The 16,182-nt window shown below is 47.9% G+C and overlaps 1 protein-coding gene across 1 annotated transcript in view; it reads right to left on the reverse strand.

Moving 5' to 3' along the window:
- The window catches only part of LOC144149045 (endochitinase-like), a 38,075-nt gene that overhangs the window by 13,265 nt on the left and 8,628 nt on the right, over positions 1 to 16,182 (reverse strand). The window contains exon 2 of the mRNA XM_077680593.1: positions 11,966 to 12,043. Within this exon, the coding sequence (XP_077536719.1) occupies positions 11,966 to 12,043 (78 nt within the window). The remainder of the gene's footprint in view (positions 1 to 11,965; positions 12,044 to 16,182) is intronic.

Below are 16,182 nucleotides of genomic sequence, written 5' to 3' on the forward strand. Positions count from 1 at the left end.
AAACGCCTCCAACATTTTCAAGAAGTACCCCGATTTCCGAAGCCTGTATCTGCGACTGATCTGCCGGAATGGCTCAGCGCCAGGTTTTTATCGGCTACCCAAACTTCATAAACCCGATGTGCCCCTCCGGCCTCTTGTGGACTTGACAATTTTACCACTTCCAACTTCCTTCATCAGGTTCTCTCCCCTCTCGTCGGCAAAACCTCCACCCACGTCAAGAACTCCGGCCACTTCGCCGAACCTGTCTCCGAAGTACCGATCGACCGTGGGGACAGACTCGTCTCTTTTGACGTCGAGTCGCTTTTCACCAGCGTCCCTGTTTCCCTGGCCGTCGCAACCACCACAAGTGCCGCTCCAGGACCTGATTCAGCGTCGGCGAGATAACGCAACTTCTGCAGTTCTGCCTGCAAAGCACATATTTCTGCTACAAGCAGGAATATTTCAGGCAAGTAAGTGGAACTGCGATGGGGGCATCTATTTCCGTGACCACAGCCAACCTTGTAATGGAAAAAAATTGAAAGGACCGCTCTGGAAAATTTCCCAGAAAAGCCCAAGGTGTTTCTCCGCTACGTGGACGACTGCTTTTGTGTCATCAAAGAAACAACAGCAGACAACTTCCTGTCGCAGCTAAATTCGATTGAACCAGCCATTCAATTCACCATGGAAAAACAAACGAACAGCATCTTACCATTCCTCGACGTTTTTATAAAAAGACAGCCAGATAGATACAGGAAACCCACCAATACCGGCCGCTACCTGCAATTCGATTCCTGCCACCCAAATTCCCACAAAGCATCTGTGGTTTCAGCTCTCTTACTTAGAGCCAGAACTATATGCTCAACAGAAGAGGACCGGAAGAAAGAAGAAAAAGCCGTAATCGCTGACCTGAAGAAAAATGTATACACGAGCAACTTCATACGACGCGTCAAACGCCGTCTCCCTCAGCCGGGCTGCAACCAAGAAAATTCCTCTGTACTGACGCCACCGGTCAACAACCCCTCTCCTATCCCGCTTTCTTCACAAGGAAGGCATTGTCATCTCCCACAAGCTAGTGTCAACTCTTGGACGGCGCATGCCTCGACCTAAAGAGCGGCCGCCAAAAGAAAAAGCCCAAGCGGTCGTCTACAAAATTGCTTGCGCACAATGCCCCGCTAGTTACGTTGGGGAAACCATGAACTTCCCGGAACGACTTCGCCAACACAAAAACGACGTTCACAACTCCGACACTCAGCGCAGTGCATTGGCCGAGCACTGCGAAAAAGCTGACCACAGGATTAACTTTGACGGCGCGCAGGTGATTGGCACCGAAACCAATTACTCACAAAGGTTACTCCTTGAGTCCTGGCACATACAAGGCAACCGGCAAGGCCTGAATAGATCCCCTCGGAGCCCTTCCCACCATCTACGCCCACGGCCTCCGACGAGCAAGGGCAAGATTCCAGTAAGAAAAAAGAAAAAGAAGACACCTATATAACCGCTGCTTTTTGTCGTACGCAGTCACCCCTGATGAAGGATCCGAGTTGGCTCCGAAACGTTGGGACCGCTTTGAATAAACGCCCTTGGTTGGTGTATTTGCGTCTTCAAGGGCTTATTTTGCATTCTTCGCTTCTGTCGTACCGTCTCTCGGAGGTCATTGTTATGTGGATGGTCCAACGGTTGTCTATTTTCTGTTATTACGTGCCCGGCAACAGTTCGCTTCTTATTTTCTGCGGTGATGCCTTCTACCATAATTATTGACTTATCTGTTTACCCACAGGTTGTCTAAGTATAAGATAGCAATCCAGTAAATTTACCCTAAATGCTCCGGAGTGCATGCCCTCGGAGCCAGAGGCGGCGAATGCTCAGTTATGAAGGCGAAAGGAAAGCAGTATTTTCGACTACAGTTTTTCTCGTTATATAAGAATGCCCGTAAATAGGCCGACCTACCTTGGAAGATGGCCTACGCATTCGGAGATTCAATCTGGAGAGGCAGTTGCGTAACGTTAAAAACTGACTCATGTGCGCCTTTTTTCTACGTTAGTGCTTGGGTGCCGAATCAGCGCTCCTACTATACAAGGTGCCATTCTGCAGCTCTGCCCCATGCATTAACTTACGCCCTGCTTGCAGGAACATTCTTTCAATTCTTTTGGAGGATATTTGTTCCGATAACGCGCGAGCTGTGCGGGTCCGTTTCCCGTAGCTGCCGTCCCTGAAAAATGCTACCGCATTTCAGTCACTGCATTCCAGAGCTGCACATGGGCGATTAACGGGTATGAGTTTGGTTTAAGTAGTAACTTCGTGCACTAGGAACAGTTTCGGAGGGTGTCAAGTGCCTTATATTAAATGAACATTCATTACCCGCCTACTCGAACATGTACTCGCCAATATTGTCGAATAGGCGATGTGTGTTTGGAACGCGTTACAGGTTGACTATTTATTCCGTTAAGCCCGATGAATGTTTCCCGCATGGATTTTGAACTCGACGTATCCTGCTTGACCTGAGCTAAAAGTATGCATCACGTACAATGGCGTAGTCTAGTTATTTTGCGGTCTTTTTGAGAGCGCCTTTGCTTGACGTTCAGCGTATATATAGCTCTGAAGTAGACAGGCATACAGCCGTTGTTTCCTCCATTCATTGATTATTATGTTTACTGTTTTGTTTCTATCTCGTACAGATTTCGTGCGCTTCACCATGTTTCAAACGCGGAGCCGACGCCCCCCTAAGCAATTGCTTCATATCGGATGTTCTGGAGCCGCAGGTGTATCAGTCAACTTTTTCGGCTCCTAATTCCCCCAATGTATCGACACCTTGCACACAACCGAGCAAAAGAGCTCGCGGTTACTAAAAAAGAAATGACCAAAGCACCATATTGGATAATTGTCATATAAATGCGTAGTATCCAAAACGTATTCTTTGTGCTTTTTTTCAAGCGACCAAACGGAGTTGAGCGGAACCGCAATGGACAAACCAGCCGAACGAACTCGCGAGTGTAGTTTATTCTGTCGTGCTTGGCGCCGCTCGAGACAGCGCGAGGAAAAATTTATTTTTGGAAACGTCACTTTGATTGTGTCCATCATCTGTTTGGTACTTTCCATTTAATAAATTAATTAATAAAGGGTATTCCAGTGCGCATGCTCCTTGTGACACATGTATAAATACGAGACGATGTTTCAATAAATGTTAGTTCAAATTGGGCGCTTGTCCCGTCGTTCTTTCTTTGTGTCGTTGTCCAAGTCGCGCTCCATTTTCCAATCATAACGCACCCACTTATCTTTTTGTTTGCTCCGCTTTTGCATCGCTCTTTTAAATTCCAGGCAGTGCATCTCCTTTGTTTTTTGTCTCTTCTGTTGTGTGTGTGGGGCGTCCTTACTTTTACACAAGAGCTTTACACAAGAGCAGGTGTACTGCACTGCACAAACGTGATGTTAAAAAAAAAAAAAACCTACTTTAAATGCACCAAAGTTACGGCAAGTTGGCTTGCAATGTGGCAGCAACGTGAGAAAGCCACCTTTACAAACATTAAGCTTGACTGCTATACACACCGAACAATCTTTAAAGTAACCTTCCCTGCTACGCACAGATGGAAGCTGGGAAGACATTATTTTAGGAACAATGTAAACAGTCACTTAAAAAATATGCGAACTGTGGGGCATTTTATTTTTGTTCTTTTAATATTACCAGGGGCGACATTCGCGGGTATTACGGGCCATACGAGTGTGTGTGTTTGCTAATTATTGGTACGCACAGCAACACAAAAAAACAAACACTCTTAACTGAATTTCGACGTCTTAATTTAAGGCAGAAAAAAGGCGAGCGGTACCGTTCGCTGCTTCTCTCCTAAAACGTTCATCCCCACAAACTGCGCTTGACCCGAAAACAATTTCAGACATGGCCCTGAACGCAGGAACGTGACGAAGGATCTCGAAGCCGTTAATGCGAAACTCATAGTATGACTCGGAAGATAGAAAATGCGGCGTAATCGAGGTGCACCAAAGAAAATAGGCGACGTAGCAAATAGTATAAAGCAAAGTAACACAGTAGAAACTTGAATACGGTAATTTTGGCTCCGGACGGGAATCTAAGCCACGTACTCCAGTAAAACACGAGCACGCTTCCCCAACGCCACTATGGGTCAGTTGTTCTGGAGCTGAATAAAGGCCTTCGACGAGGACACGTTCGAAGCAAGTGCTCAGGGCTGCATGAGTGGCTCGAGCACATAATAGAGAGTTTTAGCATAACGTGTGTTTCGTACGTTCCGTATGTGCAAGGCGTAATGGAACCCGACTGCGCCTGCGCGCCCGGGCACGGCGAAAAGGGCCGCACCCCGCCGAAACCAATGCACGCGCATGGCAAGGCGGGGGCGACCCATCTGCCCGGGTCCCTACAGATTTCGGCGCATCTTAAAGATTCAGTGCAGGGGGTCGAAATTAATCCGGAGCTCTCCACTACGGCACGCCTCATCGCCCGTGCAGCGTGGCGCGTTAAACCCCATACTCGAATGCATAAATTAACCAATTGTTATTGTCATAATGCTTTCGCATTCAGATCCAGCAACCAGCATTTTCTTCAAGGCCGCCATATAGGTAGAGATTGGACCTGGTGCAGTGGACTGGCCGCCACGGCGCGTTTGGAAAGCGTGGTAAGTTAATCTTACTTTGATTTTTTTGGGGGGAGGGGGGGAGGGGGGGGTGCAGGGCGCAGAAGACGCAGGTGCCCCGTGGGGGCCCAGCGTTTTTCGCCTGCTCCCTCCAGTCTTCTTCTTCGCTCCAAGCCCCTTCCTTGGGTCTACACGACTTTTCCGACAGCCGACAAATTCGATGGTGAGTGCGCAAAAAAAAAAAAAAAAAAGCACCGGGACAGTCGTTTCCTTTCCGAGATGTGCCACGTGATCTTGAATGGCTTTATAAATAGCGACTTCCGCGCGCGACCTTCTCTTACGGCCAGCTCAAAGGTCTAATCTTCGATTGCCTCCACGCAGCCGCGTCGTCATAGTCTGATCCCATTTCTTCGCGTTAAACTGGGCAGATGTAAATATCAAATGCTGTAGTTATTGCACCTATGTACGTCACGTAAACGACACCATCGATTGATTTTTTTAGGGTTTAACGCGCCGACGCAATGCAGGCGATGAGGCGCGCCGTAGTGGAAGGGCTCCGGATTAATTTTGACCACCTGCAGGGGATCTTTGACGTGCGCCGAAATCTCGTACACACTGGCGTTTTTGCTTTTCGCTTCCATCAGAAAAGCGGCCGCCACGACCGGGAATCGAACCCACGTCCTTGTGCTCAGCAGCGCAACGCCTTAGCCACTGACCCACCGCGGGGGTGCACGTAACACGTCTTGTCACCTCCGAGTCGATTCGGGGCAAAATGAAGCCGTCTACGCCACGAAGGTTTGTAACCATTTGAGGTAGACCTGCAGAAGGGGCAAAAATTTTGAGTGGGCAGAATAGAGCAAAGAAAGTTAGCACTGAACAGTGGTGGCACGCGGGTGCATGCACTCCGGTGAAAATTGGTTAGGGGGTGGTGGTGGGGTACGGACACAGGCTAAGGGTTCCGTGCGACTGAACAACACGGAGAGAACTGTACATTAAAGGTTGCCCGACAAGATCTTCCCATTTCCACTTCCCTCCCGTAACACTTTCCTTCCCTTACGGAAACTTTACGACATCATTTTCCTTCGACATTAACGTCGCTTCAAATATCTTGGGCTTCCCTGCCAACCCGGCACATTTTTTCACGCTTTTTATCCTGTATTAAACTTTTACAACCTGGGTGCTGTTTTGCGACCCATCACACCTTGGTCTACCTAAACTGTCCATAAAATTTCTGTAGAACCGAAATAGCACCTCAGTCCGCGTCATGGGGTTATACGTGGTTCGAAGTGGCTGCGCTGTAAACGGCCGCACGTGAAAGCGCTTGTGCCAGTTTTACTGAAATGAGCTTTACACTCTGTCATTTGCCTAGAATGAAATCAAGCGGCATCCTTACAGGGGAAACGTTACTGGCCTAACAGTAACTTGCAGCGAAGCTGTTAGCCTCTCATTGGGCGGAAAATTGCATGTCGTCAACAAAAAACTCAGGCAGGACACGGCAGTTCTCGTCTAAGACGCCGAGCGTAAGCGTCAGACTAACCAGGCATATCATATATACACAGCTCAGTGCTGGTGCAAACCTAATGAACAAGCGGGGTTTGGTAAAGGCTATTCAACAATGGACCATATTCCCACCATCAATCAGGTGATAGAGAAATGCGCGGAGTATACTCAACCACTATATATAGCCTTCAGAGATTATGAGAAAGCATTTGACTCGGTCGAAACCTCAGCAGTCATTCAGACCTTGCGTAACCAGGGGGTAGATGAGCATTATGTAAAAATACTAGAGAATATCTACAATGGGTCCACAGCTACCATCATCCTCCATAAGAAGAGCAGTAAAATACCTATAAGGAAGGACGTCAGACAAGGCGACACCATCTCTCCAATGTTATTCACAGCATGTTTACAAGAAGTATTCAGAACATTGGATTGGGAACAGGTGGGAGTAAGGGTTAATGGAGAATACCCAGCTGAGTAACCTCATATTTGCTGATGACGTTGCCTTGCTAAGTAACTCGGGGGACGAATTGCAAAGCATGATTGCCGCCCTGGACAAGCAGAGTATACAATCGTAGGCCTGAAAATTAATATGCAGAAAATTAAAGTAGTGCTCAATAACCTCGGGAGAGCACAGCGGTTTGAGATAGGTGGCGAGGCAGTGGAAGTGGTAAGGGAATATATCTACTTAGGCCAAGTTGTGACCCCAGATCCCAACCATGAGGCAGAGATAATTAGAAGGATGAGAATGGGGTGGAGTGCATTCGGTAGGAATTCTCAGATAATGAATGGCAGCCTGTCATTGTCCACGAAGAGGAAAGTGTACAACAGCTGCATCTTACCGGTACTCAGCTACGGGGCAGAAACTTGGAGACTCACTAAAAGGGTTAAAGGAGCCATGAAGAGAAAATGCAAGTTGGTTTTATTCGAAAGATTTCGTGTTTTATAGTGCCCCCAGCGCTTGTCCGGATACAAACGATGCTTTATTCACTGAGAAATTAAACAATTTAGGTTAAAATTTTGATTTTCCCGCTAAATCGTTTGTGTTCTGGGTGTTCTGGGTCTGCAATGACATCACAGGAACCGACCGCTCTGCAGCCTAGAATACCTTCATTCACGCATCCGCCGTACAGGGTCGAGACAAGTATACGCTAGTGCCGCAATTTTGGGTCGCTCACTCGCCGCCGAAGCAAGTCATTGTGTCAAAACCGCTCTAAAATTATCGCTGCAAAGCGGTTTACTAAAGAATTTTGAATCATATTGTCTGTTTCGCGTTGCTAGGTCTCGTGGGAAACGAAAAGAACAACGCAATGAGCACGTTGGCCCAATCGCGGCGGCACGGGACCGTTGAAAGGTTGTCTCCACCATGTATAGCGGTGTTGGTTTGTTCCCGCGTTTCTTTACGTTTCCCGAACCTAGATGGCGCCACCATACCATGGCAAGCGTTTGGTTTGTTTTTGCCCGTATTTAAACGTGGCTTATTTTTGTTCTGGGAGAAAATATTCGTTCCCTGAAACAGTGCTCGCTCGACAAATGTGGTCACGTAAGACACCGTTGCTTGCGTCAATCGGCTGCAGTGTCGTCTGAGACAACCCCAAGCCCCGTAGTGCTGTGCAGCTAAATCAAGCATGCTGTGCGCAGTACGAACAGCAGTACGCATCAGTACTTCTATGTTTTCATGTGCTTTCGTAACTTCCACTGTTTGTCCCATCATTCTTATTCCTTTGTAAAGAATGCGCCCTAAATTTACGCGCAAATCGCTCGTTCGTCTAGTTTGTAAGCTCTACCTAATTTGCGTCTGCTTCTGCCGGCCTCCGCCAATCGCAGAGCTGAGCTCATGTGACATCATAGGTTCTGTTGCGGGAAATGAGCTGGTGGGTCGCATGGCCATTTCCTTTTTTCATACTTATGTAGCTTATTTGACCGAAGTTTACGCTAAAAGTGGTGTCAGTATGATTCTAACAAGGCAATCTTTTGAATGAACCAAACTTGTGTTTTCTCTTCATGGCTCCTTTAAACTTAAATTGGGGACGACTCAGCGAGCAATGTAACGGAAGATAGGTGTAACTTTAAGGGACAAGAACAGAGCGGAGTGGGTCAGGGAACAAACGCGTGTTAAGGACGTATTAGTAGAAACTAAGGAAAAGAAATGGACGTAGGCAGGGTATGTAATGCGAAGGCAAAATAACCGTAGGTCATTAAGGGTAACAGAGTGGATCCCTACAGAAGGCAAGCGTGGCAGGGGGCGGCAGGAAGCTAGATGGGCAGATGAGATCGAGAAGTTTGCGGGAATTAATTGGCCACAGTTAGCACAGGACCCGGATAATTGGAGTTATATGGGAGAGGCCTTCGCCTTGCAGTGGGCGTAGATAGGCTGATGATGATGATGACTCGTGCAAAGAAAAAACCACTGGCTACGAAACCGCATGATGGATGATAAGGTGCCGGTGAACAATAGGGTCCCCCCCAAGGGTTCTGGTAAAGATTAGGTTTGCGGCTGCTTTCAAAAGGGGAGGGGGTTGACGTCATTCGAGGGCTTGGGCATGCGTCAGGCTAGGCAGGACCCAGCAGTTCTCGGCCAAGACGCCGCGCGCATGCGTCAGGACCTAGCATTATACTACCAGAGAAGCCGAGAACAAGCGACAAGCCCGCCGAAACAACGAGGAACATTTCATACCCTCCCCAATCAGCATGTGCAGTGGTTTACAAGAGCTGCGCTGGGCATCCACTTTCGCAGGGCGGGATGGCGTCCATTTTTTTGTAGCAATACATTCGCATTACAACTAAATTGTCGCCGCTGACGTATTCGCATAAGGGTGTCTGTCCCCTAGCTTCGATTACTGACCCAACATTTCTTGCCTATCTTCTATGCGTAATTCCATTTTACCAAATGAACCAGCCTGATTTGATTATTTGATTTTGACCACAGGCGGTGGGCCGAGCTCAGGCCCTGTGGTAAAGCGCGCATCAAAAGCGAGATGTACTTTTTTGGTGCGTAAAAATCGGTATTCATATAAAAAGTTTATTCCCTTTGCTACAGAAAATGAGAGAAGCGCGAACGCTTCGTCCAATCCAAGGAAAGTGCGTCCAATCGATTGATCATTAAACGTTCAAAGGGCCAAATCGCAAACGAAGAATGAACACATGTGAGGATTTTCCGCGCACTAAGCAAACGCATATGCGAACGATCTATGCTGATACGTGGTTTATGAGATTACTGTATACTATTGTGCTCCTTATTCATAATCGACGCGTGTGCTCTCTTATCTAGAACCCTTTCATTTTCTCGATTTTCAGGAAACTGTTTTGGCACAATGGATTCCCGGTTTAACGCCCGCGCCGTGTGTCATACAGAGATCTTTTCGGAGCTATTCGGTCTATGACCAGCCGGTCTGTAGGGAAGTGCATTGGTTTCTTGACAGCTAGGACGTCATCGGTCTAACTAAGCACGGCCTCCGCGATCGGCTGCCGGCGGAGCGCCGCCGGCAGCCTATCGCGGAGGCCGTGCACTAAGGAAAGCTTTCGCCTCAAGGGGACCCTGCAACACTTACCATCTACTACTCGAAATGTATTTTGGGGTAAAGTCTATTGTCCCAGCGATCTCTTCGCTTAAGAACAATGAAAATCAGTTCGCTATCACCGAAACAACGCGCGATGAGATATCGCGCGTAATTGTTCCCTCTCAACTCGACCGCGGACAACGCCACGAAAGCTGCGCGCTCTCTTCGGCCCTTAAAGGAGCCATGAAGAGAAAACAAAAGTTTGTTTTATTCGAAAGATTAGGTGTTTCATAGTACCCCAAGCGCTTTCCCGGAAGCAAATGATGCATTATTCACTGAGAAATAAGGCAATTTAAGCCAAAATTTTAAATCTCCCGCTAAAATTGAACATTCCGTGACGTGTACAATGGCGTCATAGAGCCGGTCCATGAAACAGATACTTAGTATGTCGACTCCATATAGCACCCACACGCGGGAGTCGATCGAGACGGCGGCCATTTTAGAAATACTAGTAAAACCTAGTGCACCCGCAGCCCTAGTCATGGAATCGCCTGATCCGGAGAACAAAACTCTCGCCGAGGAGCTCGGGCTTGCATTTAACAACCTCACACCACAAAAACGCTCAATGCTTCTAAGTGCACGAGCGGCAAGAGTTGTGGGATACGCGGTGGACGGGAAAGCGACCATTCCGCGATAGCCAACAGACGAACGCCCAGCCGTCGGCACCGCTGCCTCGTCAGCCCCGTCGCGACGGACGAATATAGACTGGTACGTATGTGCCGTGTTTTGATTACGGTTAATAATAGTTCAATTTCAGTAGCAGTATCACTTATGCCAGTTGGCCGGTGTCGTGTATGGAAAGCCGTTCGCGCGAGCTCTCTGCTTCGACCAGAAAGATACGAGCGTCAATGCGCGGTGTTTACGGCATTTTTTTCCCCAAGGTCAGAGCGATTTGACGAAGTCGGCGACGAGCGCCAGCAGGTCCCAGGAGTGAGCTAACGTAAGGGTCCCTGCCGTAACTGAACAAACTGAAGTTTTCAGTGGTTGTAAACTGGAAACGAGCTCGTAACGACAGCAGCAAGCCAACACCATTCGAAACTTACGCGACGACTGGCACTATCTCGTCGCTTCTTGCTGTTCCTTACTCCCCTCGTTTCTATTTTTACCTTTGCTGGTTGGCGATATGACGGACAACCTCCTGCGAAGGGATTACGATACGAAGCAAAATCGCGGCTGTGCGTGCTGGAACGGTTCGTTGGCCCCGAAGAGCCTCGAACCCGAAAATTCGTCTGCGCGACGGCGAGATGTCGAGCTCGGCCGGCGCGCTAGTTTCGTACGCATTGGCGCACACGCTTGCGAATTCGTTCTGACCTTCAACCGTTTACTCCACCGTTCTTTGTCATAAAAAGAATGTGCAGTATGTTTCACGGGCATTTAGCTCGCTATGCAAACTGTAAGCCCTGCCTAACATGCGTTTGCTTCTGCCAGCCTCCGCCAATCGCAGAGCTTAGCCCGTGTGACGGCATAGGTTCTGTTGCGGGAAATGAGCTGGTGGGTCGCATGACCATTCCCGTTTTTCCTAATTATGTAGCTTATTTGAGCGAAGTTTGCGTTATAAGTGGTGTCGTTATGGTTCTAACGAGGCAATCTTTCGAATGAACCAAACTTGTGTTTTCTCTTCATGGCTCCTTTAAGGCCGCCCGTATCTCTCACTTGTACATAGTCTTAATAAATGTTTTTCACCAACACCACCTCCCGGAGAGGGGGGCGGCTCGCGGCGTTCTCCTCGGCGGCTTTCGATACATCACATGCCTTGGAAGTTATCTCGTTTTACCGCAACGTGGAGGGAGTCTTATTTCCAGTCTGATGCCCCAATAAGCAAGCATGGCTGCCTGCTTGCAAGCGCGCACTCAGACTGGTAGGGCGTTTTTGAAGCAACAAACGTTTGTTGTCGAGTGGACTCGCTGAAATGGAAGTATTAAGTCCCTCACTCAAACTCCCCGTGCACTCAAAACACACACACACACACTCAAAAAAAAAAAAAAAAAACACGATAACTATGCGTGCAGGTTCAGGCATAGAAGAGATTGGTACACAGCGCCGACGACGCAGGAAATGCAAGAAATAAACCGCGAAATGACATCGTTGAGGCCATGCCTGGGGTGCATAATGAAGAGAATTGAAGAGAGCGAGGTTGGCTTTTCCGAGTCTTTCATAGCGATTCGCGCGCTTACCGCTTCACGTGCAGGTGTTATATCTGGCTCAGGTATTGCTGGCAGTGTAATCTAAATGTCGCGTAGGTTTACTCGCACTGCACAAAGACTGTTGCAGGGTCCCTTTAATAAACCTGCCTATTGCGAGAGAGTTTCCACATTTCTCGCCACTCACCTCAACCAGCCCCCCGGGGAAGATAACGCCCCCCGAGTCCATCCTGGCCGGGCGGAATAACGACAGGATCAGGGTCACCTGTAAACGAAATATAGGCAGTGTATCTGCTGGCTATGCTGTGTATCTGCTGGCTATGCTGTGACTGACGATGTCAAGGTGTCTGCACGGGCAACCAGACACCTTGACATCGTCACCAGACACCAGGCGACATCGGAAAGCTGTCGTACAGTGCAAACAAGGTACATTTAATACGTTCATTTTGTTTAATTTCGCCACCTAAGACACGCATTCGATTGGTCTGTGCGTGCTAAAGCAGGATGCATGCCGGAAGATTCCGCACTCTAAGAACTCGAGGAGTGCTGGGCACTCTGTCTAGGAGTAAAAACTTTTGTCCCATATTTCACTCCCTTTGGAAGCATTGGGCGACTCTTCCGAGGAGTAGCGCGTGGCGGCCGAACGAGAGGCGAGACACTCCCCGTGGGATTTACTTGCTGCTTTCGAAGCGGAGTACTTGAACCCTGTGTGAGAATTGCAATGCCATCTCCAAGGCAGCGTTCCGTCACTCCCTTTAGGCGTAAATAAGCTCTATTGGCGGCGTTCCCGGATACTGCAGACGGGTACTACACTCTTAGCCAAAAAGGACTAACGGGGCATCGGCGTTAGTCCTTTTGGGGACTAACTGCGTTGCCACTAGAATTAGTCCTTTTTGGGACTAACGGCAAGGGTACCAACTGTTAGTCCCTCTACACTTAGTCCCTTGATGGTTCAACTGTTGGTCCGCCATAAAGACTAACTGTTGTTCCCTTGCAGATCAACTGTTACTCACCCCTGTTAGTCGACTGGAGACCAACCGTTGGTCCTCTGAGTATCAATCGTTAATCTTTCCCATTACTCTCCCTAGACCAATTGATGCTTTCAAGACTAAATGTTCATCCCTGCAAATGCTCCCCTCTGGATTAACCGCGCATACTAAAAGACGATGTGCTGGCTCGTGCAAGTACTCCATGAGTGACTGTCGTTCCATTAGACCGACAATTCAGAAGACAGGAGTAAACACAAGAGACGAGAAGCAGTATTTCTTGGCCACTTGTTCACGACAAAGTACTCACGACAAAGAAAATGTTACTTTCAAGCTTTTTATTGCAACACTGTGTGAGCAACATACACAACAAAAGTATACCGTACTCTACTCTTGACGTTGGAGTCTCTATTTCGAAGGCCTGTACGGCACACCTTATTGAGGCGATGCGCCCAGTATTGGGCTATTCCGGGCATACATGGCTGCTGTCCTTGGCGCAAGCGTGCTCCACTTGTCTTGAGGTACTTGTCCGTTGAGAGGAGACAGCCATCCTCCGTGACGCTGTCGGCAATGGGCGTATGTCGTCACGCTCCTGCAGGAAATAAATAGGGCAACAAAACAAGTGTTATTCATGGTAGGACGCAAAATTGAGAAAAACGCAGTTTCCAGCAGCCCTAACAAGCATCCGTAAAAAGTACCTCAAAAAGCAAAAAGAAGCAAAATCAACGCTTTATGTAGTGCAGCCAAATGTGGCCTGTGAATTGCACTGAGTATAAGACTACGGATTAAGACCATGGCCACGGTAGTTAACAAGCGAAACTCAGACATTGTTGTTTTTCCGACTCCAGCAGAAAAGACGCCACTCAAACCAGCAATAGAACCTGGGGACTCATGCTCCCTCACTCAACGCATTGAACCACTGTATAAGGGCAACAGAAAATAGAAAGATTGCTCATTTCTCGCTTGCAGGTTCGCTATCATTCTCAGAGGCTTACGTAGCACGAAACAAGGGCCTCTTCCCTCTCTTTCACAAGACATGTAGGGAAAAAGACGCTTCCTGTCAGCACCAGCTTTAAATCAAAATGGTTTGACTGCAATCAAAAATAAAAAGAAAACAGGAAGGAATATTTATTTATTGGAAGAAAACCTGCTTTCCTGCGCTGATGGTGCGGGTTTGTATAGAACAAGGTCATTATTGATTTCTGGCTGTGATGTCGGTGTCGAAGAATGCGTTTTTATTTCGAAAATGTATTAAGAGCCAAATTTTCTCAATGTTTAGTAAATTTAACAATGTTTAAGAAATAGCCTCGGGCGAAACAAACAAAACGGCGTCCTCTCAGCTTTCTGCATGGGGAGTGGCTATGGCTGCACGTTTTTATTTCCTCTTTGCGGACAGTTCACAGTGAATTCGTACGTGCACACAAAAAAAGGCTTTCAAAGAAAAGGGGCAAAAATGTTTGAGGCTGACCACGCTGCGAGCGCTTGACTACCAGTGAGGGAGCAACGAAAATGAAAAAAAGTGAAGGAAGCTTTCGGCCACGTTAGATGAGTCACGCGAGCGTGCGCCTGCTACTGTGAAATTCATGTGAAAGGCACGGGTGACGGGTGGGTGCGGGAAGGACTGCAGGACGAGAATGTTTCGTGAACGAGTTCCCCGAAAGCAGAACAATTTTGGGGGGGGGGGCGCGTTACTGCCAGTTAGGTTCGCTGTGGCGGCCACAAGGAGGGCCGGTACTGGAAAAGGGGCCATTAGATGACACTGTATTCTCAAAAAAAAAAAAAAAAAAAAAAAAAAAACTTGCCGTGAGATACATAAAGATTCTACGATTTTGTTAGAGGATTTTTATTACGGCGGTCAGACCGCGCCTTCGAGGAAGACTTCATTTTGCCGTTCTGCTGTGGTCCGGCAGATTACAAGTTCGGGTTCCGCAAATTATGGAAAAAAATGCCTTACTCAGCCAATTTACATCAAATTTTAACCGCTTTTGTCTAGTTTTATTCTGGACGTAGTTGCGGTTACGAGGGTGCAACTATTTTTGCCCTACTCAGCCTCAGAGTGTACGCGCCCGTTGCAGTTCCGGCGTTGTGCCAGACTTCTTGTAATTTTCCTGCTTAAAATATCACGTTTTCATTTAAAATTTAATATGTCTGCGAGTAATTCTTGTGTCCTAACAGCACCATGTTGTTATTTTAGTGTTCATATGTTTGCCTAAAAAGTTAGAGCCCTTCAAGATTCTCGGCCACGTGTTAACCACGCTTTGACATTTCTGGCTATAAATGTATTAAAACTGCAATTTCAACAGAAAAGAAGTTAGCGGTTAGCTTCCTTTTTGTACGCTGCTCCTGCTGGGACGGTTATTTATGCGGTTGGGCCACTTGTTTAAAAAGAAATTGCATTTTTACTATTTTAGGGTTAAGCAAAAAATTGGGTAAATATTGACCGACACAAATAAAAGTTAGGTCGCCGTCGGCAGTAACGCACAGCGAATCGACTGGCGCTGGTTTTAAAAAATAGCTGGCACTCTGACGCTAAGATGCAAGCTCACGAACTTCAAAAAAAGGGCGAATGGGGAAAAGCGGTCGCCGCCGCAGCTCACCTTTCGCACGTCCGTCCCCGCTGGCCGCCGAACAAGTAGAAACAAATCGGAGGGCCCCCGCCAGGGGGAGCAACAGCAACGTTGCGGGTAAGGTCCCTGAAAGTAATTTTAGGGACCTTAGTTGCGGGTAGGGTGCCTCGATGCGCGCCCGCTCCGCTGAGGGTGAGGACAACCGCGTCGTCTGCTAGCGCGACCGCCATTTTCTTGCATCCGCTAGGCGCGGGGCGCGCGTTTGCTGCGTGACGCGCCTCGATAGTGCTGGTCTCGCTAACAGTGTGGGCATGAGTTGGCTTTACTTTTGATATACATTCTTTTTCTAGGGTAGATGAACAGAAGAGTAACATTTTGGTGAACGATTCTCTATTTTGAGGTGATTAGCGAAGGTATGGTGAATGCCTTTCTTTTTTTACGATAGGTGACACGGCGGGAAACTTCTCGCCGTCGTGTCATTCCGGCGCCGTGAACTTGCTGTCGTTGCGTTTACATATAAACATAGCAGAAAGTAGGCGGAGTACACGAAGGAAGGGAACTGCTGCATATTCAAGTGCGAATGTCCGGCACGCTTACAGCCACTGAAACTATTATTCGGTACTTATATATATAGGATTGCCTGGCGGCAAAGTGTGTCATGCATGCACTGTGCAATCTGAACGTGAGATTGATTGGTGAGGTTTAAAGCGCCTACGCTACATAGGCGATGAGGCGCCGTAGTGGAGGGCTATGGATTAATTTTTGACCACCTAGGAATCTTTAACATGCGCCGAAATCTCGAACAAACGGGCGATTTGTATTTTCGTCTCCATCGGAAAAGCGGCCGCCGC

Source organism: Haemaphysalis longicornis, unplaced genomic scaffold (assembly GCF_048455015.1).
Source record: "Haemaphysalis longicornis isolate Haplotype H1 unplaced genomic scaffold, Haemaphysalis longicornis Haplotype H1 scaffold_8, whole genome shotgun sequence".
Lineage (NCBI taxonomy): Eukaryota > Metazoa > Arthropoda > Arachnida > Ixodida > Ixodidae > Haemaphysalis > Haemaphysalis longicornis.